The sequence below is a fragment of the Anser cygnoides genome, chromosome 4, assembly GCF_040182565.1.
Source record: "Anser cygnoides isolate HZ-2024a breed goose chromosome 4, Taihu_goose_T2T_genome, whole genome shotgun sequence".
In the NCBI taxonomy this organism is placed as follows: Eukaryota; Metazoa; Chordata; class Aves; order Anseriformes; family Anatidae; genus Anser; species Anser cygnoides.
In genome coordinates, this window is record NC_089876.1 from 27,334,323 (window position 1) to 27,346,385 (window position 12,063).

General features: G+C 45.6%; 1 protein-coding gene across 3 annotated transcripts in view; it reads right to left on the minus strand.

Moving 5' to 3' along the window:
* The window catches only part of CORIN (corin, serine peptidase), a 134,070-nt gene extending 122,356 nt beyond the window's left edge, over positions 1–11,714 (minus strand). Inside the window, exon 1 of one of the 3 annotated variants that reach the window (XR_007166609.2) lies at positions 11,019–11,714. Coding sequence is in view for 2 of the 3 variants with exons in the window: in XM_048072933.2 (XP_047928890.1) it covers positions 11,019–11,300 (282 nt within the window). In the remaining variant the exon portion in view is untranslated. The remainder of the gene's footprint in view (positions 1–11,018) is intronic. The other 2 variants (XM_048072933.2, XM_048072932.2) reach the window with 2 other exon arrangements.
* Between the last annotated feature and the right edge of the window lie 349 nt (positions 11,715–12,063).

A 12,063-nucleotide genomic window follows, 5' to 3' on the forward strand; every position in this document is an offset into this window, starting at 1 on the left:
TGGCCCAACTAAAGAATGGATCTTAAGGAAGCAACAGAAATTGGCTATTAAGCAACTTTGTCTGCAAACACAATACTCAGACTTGAGAGCACACCACTAATTTAAGAACAAAAGTGTCACAGTTATTCTAAAAGGAAATGGTGTGGTTTAGGGAAGAAAAAAAAAAGGAAACACACAAACAAAAAATCTTTTTCATACAGCAAGGCAGCAAACATCAGAAGCATGTTTTTGTCACATGAATTGTTATCTGCACAATGAATTGCATCAGGTTTTTTGGTAGTTCAAGTTCACTGCAATCCTGTAACTTCTCCCAGGAAATGCCATAGCCTCAGACAAATTACTGACATAATTCATTCAGAGTTCATTGAAATGATCAGGCCTCCTTTCCCATCCATGAAATAAAATACTCTGACTTACCCTTATGCTAACCACTGGAATATAAACATACTGAGTCATCACACCAATCTGAAAGACAGACTATTTAAGTAAAGGAGCTGTCATATAAAGCTGGGAACGTCCTTCCAAAAGAAATGTTTAGTTGATGCTAGATGCTATGTCCAGCTGGATTGTTTTGGCTGAAGCAAAAACCTGAAGCACCTTTAACCTCCCCAACTTACATTTTCACTTAAAGTTAGGAGAGATGATCGTGTGTCAGAGATGGATCTTACAGAAGACACAAGGTGTGAAGTAAGGTGATTGTTTGCACTTCAGACTACCACAGAGACCCACTGGTCACTTGTGCTGTTCAGGAGACCTTTGAAGCTGTTATTAACCCAGTATGAGACAGCACAATAAAAATCCAAACTGGGCATCACCAGACATCACTGATAAACAAAATTGATGTGGTATTTTTCTTTCATTTCTGGAGCACAACTTTGGGATTCTTTATTCCTGACATATACCTTCAGCAGTTTTTCAGCCACTGAGACAACTTTGGAATTAAGAAATCTGTGAGATGTGCATGAGAAGCTCAGAAAAGACAAGGTGACATTCCAGTATGTCTCACCCTGCTTGGTGACAACACAGATCTGGTGCTGCTCCACCTTCAGTTCAAGAAATATCCAGGGGTAAGTTTACAGAGACAAATCCAAACATAACAATGGTGCTCCAGTATCTGTGTGCTTGATACCCTGCACTGGTGTCCGCCAAGCTTCTCCTTTGTAGTATGCCTGCAGTGCAGTGCAAACAACGTGACTGAAGGCTCCTTAGACAAACCTACCCTTGCCTTGAACTGTGCAGTTCAGGCACTAACAGCTAACGGAGACAAAAACACAGAGATCCAGATCTGAGTTTTTATCCAGGCAAACTGATGACCACCATGCTGCCAGTGATGTCCAAGTTACTGTCTTACAGCGCATGCTCATTTTAAAAGAAAGCTAGCTCCTGGTACGCCATCTCTTTCACAACTCATTCTTCCCTTTCTGAAGGCTTTGATGGAGGTGGAAGTAAGCTGGTCACTCAGACATAAGCACTACAGCAGGAGAGCTGTAGCTCGGAGGAGTTTATTCCCATTTCATACATTTTCGGGGTGGGAAGGATCCTGTGTTTTATAGGGTCAGCGTAGTGGACTACAAAGGCACTTTAAAAAGCACCTGTTTGATACTGAAATAAATCTAAATAAATAATATAATAATTGGTCTCCCTGAGAAGATTTGATTTAGAAATCAGAAAAGTATTCACATGCAAAATACTGTCCTTGGTTCTTGATTACACATGATTACACATTCTCGTGGAAAGCAGAGGAGGTGGAAAAGAAAGGATTTTTTTTTGGATTCCATGGATTTTTTTTTTTTTGGATTAGCTTGATACCAATAACTGCCTTCTGCCTCGTTTAAAACAAGAATTAGACACACCATTTAGCCATCATATAAAGTCAGTATCAATCCTGCTTCAAGATATAAATTAGAGGAGAGAAAAAAGGGTATTTATCACTACCAGAGAACAGCAGTATCGCCTCTACAATAGTAATGCCTTTGAATCCCTTCATTTTTCAAAAGAAGTGCTGCTGAATAATGACTCCACTTTGTGGTACATATTTATATATTGCACATACTTACTATTGTTTATAAATTTCACTGATATAAACTTACAACTACAATGGATATTTCCCATGTTTACAATGGAATTGTTGAATTTTCAGGGATATTAAAATTAAGAAATAGCTGAGCTTACGGCAAACTACAGTTCCAAGCTCTCACTTCTTTATTAATAACAGCTGGTGGCAAAGATGTGTGATGTTGCTATGCCACACAACCAAAGCAAGATTCAGTAAACATATGGAGGATATCAAAGATTTCTAAAAACTAAAGCAGAAGACATTCATTTTAAGAACCAGAGTATGGTTAGCGTTATCTGGTATTTCTCAATACCAAAACATGAGTATCCATTCAGCCTACCTCAGCAGGCAGCAGCAAAATTAATCTTTAATTAATGCAGAATTTATGCTTTGGGATTTATTCATTTTCAAGTTCCTAGGGCTTGCAGAGATTACCCATGTGAAGGTTTAAACAATGGCATGTTGTTTTTCTGAACACACACAGAGACCACCTTAATGCCTTCCTGGATACCCACATGTTCACTGCATCATGTCTTGCTAAGCAAGTAGAGCAGCAATGGAAAGCCATAATCTTGCTGAAAATCATGATTCAATGGGCAGTGGAGAAGCTGACAATACTGCTTTCAGGTTCTTGTTTTGCTGAGAATTCAATAAGCAGGTGCACAAGAGCCATTAGCACCAGAAAGCAAAACTGGAAGCCAAGAGAAAAGAAAAGAAAAAAATCTTAATGGCCTAAATTGTGCCAATAAAAAGTTTCTGGGAAAAAAAAAATCAGGGTGTAGAGGGATACTGTTAGAGGAAAACCTTCTCCTGAAAGCAGTTTTCAAGCCTGGAAAACTAGAAAGGGGCAAAAAGAAACCCTGCCTGCCCTGTGGCTCACATTCAGTGATTAATCACTGCCTGCATTGAAAACCTACCAGACACACCATCCCGAAAAAGACAACTAGACCTCATTAGTGGACACGCCTCTTTTTTTTTTTTTTCTATTAATACCTGATCAGTAGGTTCAGACTTCTGAACCTGAAGGAGACCAGTATGTGATATATCTACCATGCCTGCTACTCATTATACAATTACTTAACCTACTTAAATCATAAGCTTTCAGTGATCTGATTTTAATTGGACACTAAGCTGGGACACAAGGTAGAGAGATGGCAGGAATTGTCTTCAAAGCATTTGTCTCCTTATGTTCCATGTATTTCTTATTCATTTTTTCTCTAAAATGTATAAGTTATTCTCACACTTTAAACTTCTGTTTTGAAGAAATTAAAATTTTAGATTTTAATAGGTAAAGTTAACTTTACACTACTGACTTTTTTCCAAATTGTGAATAGAAAGATATTGATTCTTGGACCAAGGATAAGAGCAGCAGCGTTAATCAAAGGAAGGACACAGTTTAGAGTCAAAGCAAAGCATCATCTGTTCATTGTAGCTAGATACTTATTTGTCCTCTTCCCAAAGATGAAAATGGAATCACACAATGTCTCAGAGGTCGATAATCTACTATGTATAAATGTAGAGGTGAGTCAGTCATTTTTCAATGGGATGCCACTTTGTTCAGTAACATGTTCATCTTTGAACATTTTGCTTCGTTGTGGGGAAAATACAGAAAGAGAAGGATGTTTTCTGAAATTACCATGGTATCTTGACAGAAATAACCAAAGAGATGACTAGAGATTAAAACTATTTGTTATTGTCTAAATTACAAAACAATAAACTGAAACTGAAAACTCAAGATTAAGTGGGTTAACAAGGCACTTACGTTGGTGTAAGCTCTGGGCTATGGCTTTCATATAGAATCAAATATAAAGGATTTATGGAACAAAAACTTCCATCTAAGTCACTGAATCAATAAATCTGGTGAATTATTTTGTCAAAAGAGAAACATTCTACTGTATTTATGGCTAGGACTATTCAGTTTAATGTCATCCCTAGAATACATACCATTTTTCCTCCCATTCGCATTTTCTTTGGAAATCTATAGGAGTCACATAATAGTCCTATCTATGATGAGGCAAAAGCAAATCAAAACCATCTGGGTTCCTAGCCTTTCCAGGCCGCTAGCAACACTATTCCATATACTCTTGCTTTGTAAGGAAAAGGAGAATTGTTAATAACTTCTAAGCACATTCAGCCATCATTTGACACTTCTTTTCCAGCCTTGTCTTCATTCAGTATGAATCACTTAAACTTAAACCTTTAAAATGGCTGAGCAGGAACACACCTATGCTTGAAAAAAGGCATTTACTACTGAATTCTTTTGTTACACAGTTGCCACAAAACAACTAGCAAGGAAAAAAAAAAAAAAAAGAAAGATAGCTACACACTCTACTGTTTCCAATACTCTTTCAGATATATTATCCATTCATACAGTATTCATACATGCACAGAACTAACATCTTCCGAACAGTAACCTGTATCTCAGCAGTGTCTGTCTCTTGGCACTGTGTGACACGAAGAATGCACAGGCTACTAAGGCAAGGTGGGCTCAGCTGCCCGTATTTCTTCCTGAAAATGGGAAAATGCTGCGGAAAGTCTGTCAACTGCTAGGATGTTCTGCACCTATAATCTCTACATCCTACTGGTTCTGGTTCTGTGACCACTCTAACAGAGAAGAAATAATCCACCCAGCAAAAAGGGTGGCACTGGAAGCAGGAGCAATGGACAACTGTCCATGTCACGCCATTGGACTAGGGAATTCCAGAGAAGATATCACTGTACTTTACACATACACACTGTGTGTTACATGAATACAGTGCTGCAGGTCTGAGAGACCTGGGATACAAAGCTCCTCAGTGGGCTTATTTCCGAGAGAATGCCCTGACTGTTTTCTGAAGCCTAAGGAGAAGAACAATGCAAGGAGCAAGTGATTCATCTTTTTACTGCTTAATTCAGAGGCAGAAAGGGAAAAAAAAATGAAAGTCTTGCTTCCTAGAAATGCTGCCTGAGTCTGAGATGCTTCCAAGTAACTTTCAGTACTATTGGAGTTACAGTAGGCTGGCTTGAAACTAGGAGCAATCTGAGCTGAAGAGCAATGCCAATCTGGGCAATTGCTACTACTATTAAATGACTGATAAGTTAAATCTCTTTGGTATCAAAAAGATTAGGACATTAGCTTTTAAAACCCTAGGTCCTATATATTGCAGAACCAAGTGTTGCAGCTTTGAGGAACAGAGGAAGGGAAAAACACGTTGACAATGACTGACCAGCCAGTCCCAAAGCACGAGCACCACCCACTGAGAATCAAGCTTGAACTCTCTCTTAGCTATGAAACACGAATTGGAATAAATGCAGTCTGATGCATTCCTGAAGAAAGATACTTGTATCTACCCTCACTTCCTTTCCTCTGAAGATTGGGCGAAGATGACTTAAATGTTCAATATAAAAAATTATTCTTTTCTGAGAAAAGGTGAGCCTTGAAATTCAGAAAGAGCAGTAGCTTGCAGGAGCACCTGCAATGATGCAACCTGACAGTCTTCTTTCCCACAAGTTTATAGGAGCTGTGCACCATTCTATGAGGAAAAGATTTGAAAATTTCCTCAATTTGTGTCTTCTCTTAAAAAAAATAAAAAATAAAAAGGCAATAAGCATATATTTAGAACATAGGCAAAAACTGGGATCCCACAGAATGCTTACTGTTGTGGGAAACATTTTATTTGTGAAGAGGGGCAGGGCTTGAATCATCAAAAGATAAACATCATCGCTCCAGTGTAGCTCTGGCAGTATCTGTTTTTCAGCCTCCTTTCATTACAGGACAACAAGCTGAAAACTACCTTATGCTGGCAACAACACTAACACTAATAAAGAGAAAATTATAAACTGCACGATACACAAAGCAGCAGATGCTGCAATGGTTCCACTGCAATGACACAGATGGTGAAAAGGAACTGATGGACAGCTGGATTCAGTTCATCCCTTCTTAATTTGAGGATCAAGGAAGATGGGCAGGGGAGGAGACATCCATGGAATAATGCTGCCACTGTGGTCAGCTTTGAGTGAACATACTTTCCCAAGCTGATGTTATAGATGAGGTGACCACCACCTCATCAAAAAGAGAGAAACAGCAGTGCGAATACCAAGGTCAGAGGAGGCTGAGGTGCTCCATGGCAGAGCAGATATTCCTGAAGGGCCTGCAGCCTGTGGAAGATGTGCTGGAGCTAAGGGAAAGAGTAGGAAGGAAGGAGCAGAGCAGCAGTGAGAAACCACTATGTTATGACCACAAACCTCCCATGCACTTCTTACAGCCTCACTGAATGGACTGAGTGAAACCTGCAGCAGTAACAAGGTGGGAAAGGAGTCTGGAGGGAAGGTGAGATGGGGAACAGAGGAGGAGAGGTGTTTTCTCTAAGTGTTTTAACGTTTGCATCTTTTTGTTTGTTCATTTCTGTTTCCCGGTATCTGAACCAGTAATTAAGTATTTATATAAACTGATAATAAATTAATTTCCACAAGTCTGTTTTGCCCATGATGGTAATTGGTGAGTGATCTCCCAGTCTTTATCTTGACCATGAGCTTTCTCACTCTTGTTCTTCCTCCTTTCTCCCCCTTCTCACTGGCTGATGGAGGCAGCAGGCAAGTGGCTTTTTGGGTGTCTGGCTGTGAGCCCAGGCCACCCCAGCACAATATCCCAAGGAGGCTGTGCTCCCATGGGCACTATAGGCCAGGAGATTGAAACACGGACACTCCAAAGCAGAAGGCACAGCAATGGTCAAATAACTCATCCTGGTATCTACTGCTGCTTTTATCCACCAAATATTCAGACTTTGCATGTAGAACTACCAGAAATAAAACCATATCAATTATATGCGTAAATAAATAATGACAAGCATCTCTTTAAATTACAGTGGCTTCAAAGCACAACTGAGGAGAATCTGTCCCTTCAGGGAAAGTCTTCTGCTCATGGTAGACATGAGCTGCAACCAAATGCAGTACTTCAGAGGCAGCGAGATTCTCGCCTCTTTCTGAAACAGCGAGTCCTTGCTTGATTGTTGTCTCATTACTATTTTTACATTTAGGATATTAAATCATTATCTCTATTTCTTTCACATTTGCTGATCAGAAAGACAAGCTGAAATTAAAAGCATCGCTGGGAAGGGAACTAGCTGTTCCACAACAGAATAGCAGAAATTAAATATGTTTCTCTCTGACAGTTAAAAAAGAGACAGAAAAAAAATAAAAATAATTAAAAAAATAAAAGAGATGAGGGTATTAAAGCAGGTGGGGAAAGTTCTCCGTGTCCCACAGGGCCGAGGCAGGGTGCCTGAGGGTCAGTGCGGCACTGGGAGTCACTGGGCCCCGGCGCTAGGACCTGCCGGCGGGGCTGTCCAGCTGCACTATTTTTATTTTGGTATTTTTTGCATTCAGACTTTCCACTGCAGGCGGCCCGGGTCAGGGGATCCACTCTGCCAGGGTAATCTGGCAGGTCAGCCCAGCAGGAGTTATTTATAGAGGGGCGGGGGACAGAGGGAAGGGATGCAATCGGAATCATCCCAGGGCTGCGAGCCAGGAGAGGCACGGCCAGGCGAGGGGAAACCCCGAGCACCGTGGTATGGTGTGGTGTGTCACCCAGCACTCTACATGGCCTGGTCCCAGCGCCCTACACAGCCTGGGACAAGGTCGCAGCCCAGGCCGGCCAAAGCACCAAGGGTGCAGAGAACCTAGGTAAGGCCCAGGTGTTCTTCCTTCCCCCTTCTCCCTGCTTTTCCTCAGGCAGCCCATGGGGAGGTGAGGACTCAGCTCACCCTTACTCATTCCCTCAGTTAGAGACACTGGCGAGTGGAGGAGGACTGCTGTGCCCTGGCATTCAGACCTGGACTCTGGGGAGTTCCAGGCAGAACTACATAGCCTCGCGTGACAAAAAAATGACCCTAACTAGGAATTAAAAATACGTAGGGAATGAGTGTAGTCAAGCTGGAGCCTGTCTGGACACAGCCTTTAGAGAAACTCCTGCTCCCCCCCACTTCTGTTCTGTGTGTGAAGACCTTTTTGAGGAAGATTTAAGCTTTCTGTGTCTTATTCTGACAACCAGTCACTTCACAAGGGGATATAATCAGCCTTTTTTCCATGGTGCTGGAGAATTGTACTTACACAGCCTGTCACTTATGAGGTCCATTTCTTTTTGGTAGGGGAAGAAACTGGAACAGAGTAGAAACATGAGTATTGCAAATTGCAATCAGACTGCCCCTGCCTTGTCCTGAAGGCAGTTAAAAATCAGGAGGTGGCCAGCTGTTACACTAGAAGGGCCTAGGCTGTATGCAAGTGCATGAGTAGGACTGCCCTGCTGCAAGGGGCCTGACACCCACCCCTGCCAAACCCCGGCTGACATTCAGAATCAAGGCGTTCCTCTGGCCCTGTAAACGTTTGCCAGCGATACCTGACACGCTGACAGGATTCAACTCTTCCCACACAATGTCACAGTGGTTGCCATCTTTTAGAGCCATTGTGTGTAAGTGCCTCACAGGTCATGTTGTTCAGCCTGAAAGCAGAAGATCTGATGTCTATGGTCTCCTGATTCTGGTCGGGGTCACAGCTCCATCCCTTAAGGAAGTGCCTCGGTGCCTGTATTGTGCCTGCTGTACTGGGATGGCCTGACCCTGCTGCAGCTGGGCCTCAGCGTGGCAACTCAGAGCCCCCCAGGCCACAGCCACACCGATGGCAGCACGGGCTTCTGCTTGGGTACAAAGGGCTTGTTTAGAGCTCAGCATTTGTTGGTTAGCCTGTCTGAGGGGTGGGGGGAGCAGGAGTTGCTGGGACTCCTTAGCAGGTCTAATGCCCCTCACATTACCTTGCCTATCCCTCCTTCTCTGCAAAGGCCCCTTCCCCAGCTGGTAAATGAGTTGTCAGGGTGTTTATCCACCTCAGCTCCTAAAAGCACCCCTCTCTTGGCCACGCAAATGAGAAGAAATTATGTGTCTGGCAATACGTGGACACAGTATAACGGCAGGACACTAATGTTCCTCAAGGGAGCAGGGTGCTAAGACCTAAACATCTATATCAGCTTAGCAAAAAAATAAAAAGCTCCTACATTCAAGTAAGTCTGCATTTTTAAATAATTACTGGCACAGTTTACAGTCCTGGCTTTCATTTGTATCTGCAGAAATCATATATAAGTAACAGCTAAACAATACAGATGTATTAAACTGCCCAGTATGCATTGCATGTTTTATAGAACGCCTCCAATTGTGACGCATTTGAAACTATTTTATGCTTTTGATTCACTACATGCTCAAGTTATCTACCACAGGCACACAGCAGAGTGCCAACAAAGACGTTTGGAGGGGAAGTAAATGCTTTCTTTAACACTTTATAGTTCCAGGCTCCAAAAGACTAAGGAAAACCATGTTTTGCCCTGATGGGCCGATCAGATACCAATAGAGCACAAGAAGATTCCTCTAATCTACAAGACTGAGCTGTGCAGCCTGGCTCACCACCCCATCATCAAGAGCTGGGGTGGTGAAGCCAACCAAGAGTTGGGGTAGTGAAGCCAACCTAGAGTTGGCTTCACTAAAAATGCGTGTGGAGTGAAGATGATGAGTGAGGCTGAAGGGCTCAGCTTCATCACTTCCCTCCAGGCAGGAGAGCCAGGCTGTGGGGGTACCCCCATTAATGGCTGCAGGGGAAGGGGAAAACAATCGCAAGCATTTTCTTTCTAAGTTTTGGACAGTGTTTGGGACTCTCCTGTCCACCAGAGGAGCATACACCTTCCTACAGAACTTACTTGTCTAGACATCCAGGCAATGCCACCAACTTTTCCAGCCACAAATTAAGCACAATGGGTCCATGACTCTTTGTAGCCTAAATAACTTTACAGGTGTTTAGGTGACCTCCCTGATATATTCCTTCAGTGGTGCCTATACCCCAAAAGTCACAGTACCTGAGAGGTGTACAACGGGACCTCGAACTAAGGCAAACGTTACAAAAAACAAACTAAGAATGACAATTGATTGTACATTAATGGTCCATCATTTAGGAACACGGGAAGGATGTAAGCAGCCATATGGAAAAATCCATTCCCATATTTTTACTGCTGAAAGTTAAGCCTTCCCGAGAGACCCCACGAGCGCATTAAAAGCTCTGGATACACGATTTCACGAGTTTCACCACCTCAGCCAGGCTGCTAATATATTTATTAAAAAAAAAAAAAAAAGTTAATTAATTAATCGTCTGCCACGAAATGCATTCAAGGACTCTGAATCAAGCGGAGAAACGCTACCGCTGAGCTCCACTGCCGCATGCAGAAACTTTTAAACACCGCTGCCGCACCGCCTGGGTCGCAGCGCAGCCGGCTCCGGAGCCGGGGGCGGACGGGGAGCGGGACCGAGCCCGTCCCGTCCCGTCCCGTCCCGGGGGGCACCAGCCGCCCCCCCCTTACCTCCGGCAGCACGACCCCCGCCGGGGCAGGCACCTGCTGGGGGGCAGGAGGACGGGAGGGCCGGCCGGTGCCGGCTCTCACGCAGCTCTCCGCGCACCCGTGGGTGGCGGCGGGCGGGTGTGTGTGTGCGTGTCGGGGGGGTGTCCTTACGGATGTGGATCCCAAACTTCGCTGCCGCAGATCCCAAACGGACCTGTTGCCGCCGGGCTGGGCGCTGCTCCTCCCGGCTCCGAGGGGACGAAGGGGAGCATCAGCGCCGCCGGCCTTTGCGAGAGGGCTCCGCTGAGGGGATGGCACGGAGCTGGCGACCCCGCCAGCCCCCAGCTCTCCTCTCGCACGGCCCCTGCACCCCTGCACCGGGGCGGGCAGCAGCAGGCTGTCACCTGTCGCCGGCTGTCCTGCGGGGCGGCACCGCCACCGGCACCGTGCCTGGCTCCCAGCGCTGCCCCTTCCCCTCGCTGCGGCACAGCGCTGCGCTGGCAGCGGGGCTCGCCCCTTCCCCGCTCTCCTCAGCGCCCCGAGCCCCCCGGCTTCCCCTCCTGCCCTCCCCCGGTCCCCGCGGAGGGGAGCGCCCCCGGGGGCTCGCCTTACCCGGCTGCCGGCGAGGACCTGCCGGTAGCGCTCCTCCTCCGCCGGCAGGGCAGGGAACTGTTGCATGGAGAGCATGCCGGGGCTCCTGCTGCTGCTGCTGCTGCTGCTGGGGCTTCTCCACTTTCTCCTGCCCCCTGCGCTTCCCTTCCTCAGCCGCACACAACACACACACACTTGCCGGGCTCGGGGTGGGGGGGCTCCGCATTTTGTCTGCTCGGCCCCCTGCCCCCTCCCGCCTCCTCCGCCCAATAATAACAAACCTCGGCGAGAAAGCCGCCGCATCCCCACCCCTTTCCCACACAAAGGCTCTATCCCTTGGGGACAAGCCGGGGGACAGCCCGCGGGGCACGCATCGCCCCTACGAGCCCTCCCCGGGGGGCTGTGGGCACGGTGTGTGCCCCCCCCGGCCCCACTCGGGACAACCTTCAGGTGGTGAGGGCAGCCCGAGCCGGGCCCTCAATAAACAAAAGGGACAAAATGTCCCTTCCCCAGCCCTCCCGTCCCAAAACGAGGAACCCGCAGCCCGCTCCTTCCCCCCGGGAGCTGCACCTGTACCGCTCATACACACACAGAGACACGCACTTCAAGGCAAACGCTTCCCCCTAGCTCTTCGCCAGCTTCTTTTCCAGCTGCCTACTGCTTTACCTTTGGATTTAGGTCACGTCACTTTGCATTCGTGTGTGAAGTTTAAAGGGGGCATTTCGTGCTTCTGGGGTGCCACCGTGCATAACTGACTGCTGCTCGTGATAATTCGGTCCTGCATTACCCAACCAAAGTCACCTCAGGAGGGAGTACAATGGGGTTTGGTTTGGCTTTGTGCTTCCCCTCCTCTTTTTAAACAATTGCACAAATAAAAGAAGTATGGAAGAAGACATAGAAGCGAGAGTATTTATACATTACGCAGCTTGGACATTGTGCAGAACACTTTGGGCTGTAATTCTGATTAAAAAAAAGGGGGGGAATCGAGCCATAATTCATAATTACAGCATTAGCCCTGTCAAAAATCACAATAAGAACAAATGAAGACTGAGAACTAAAAGGTGCA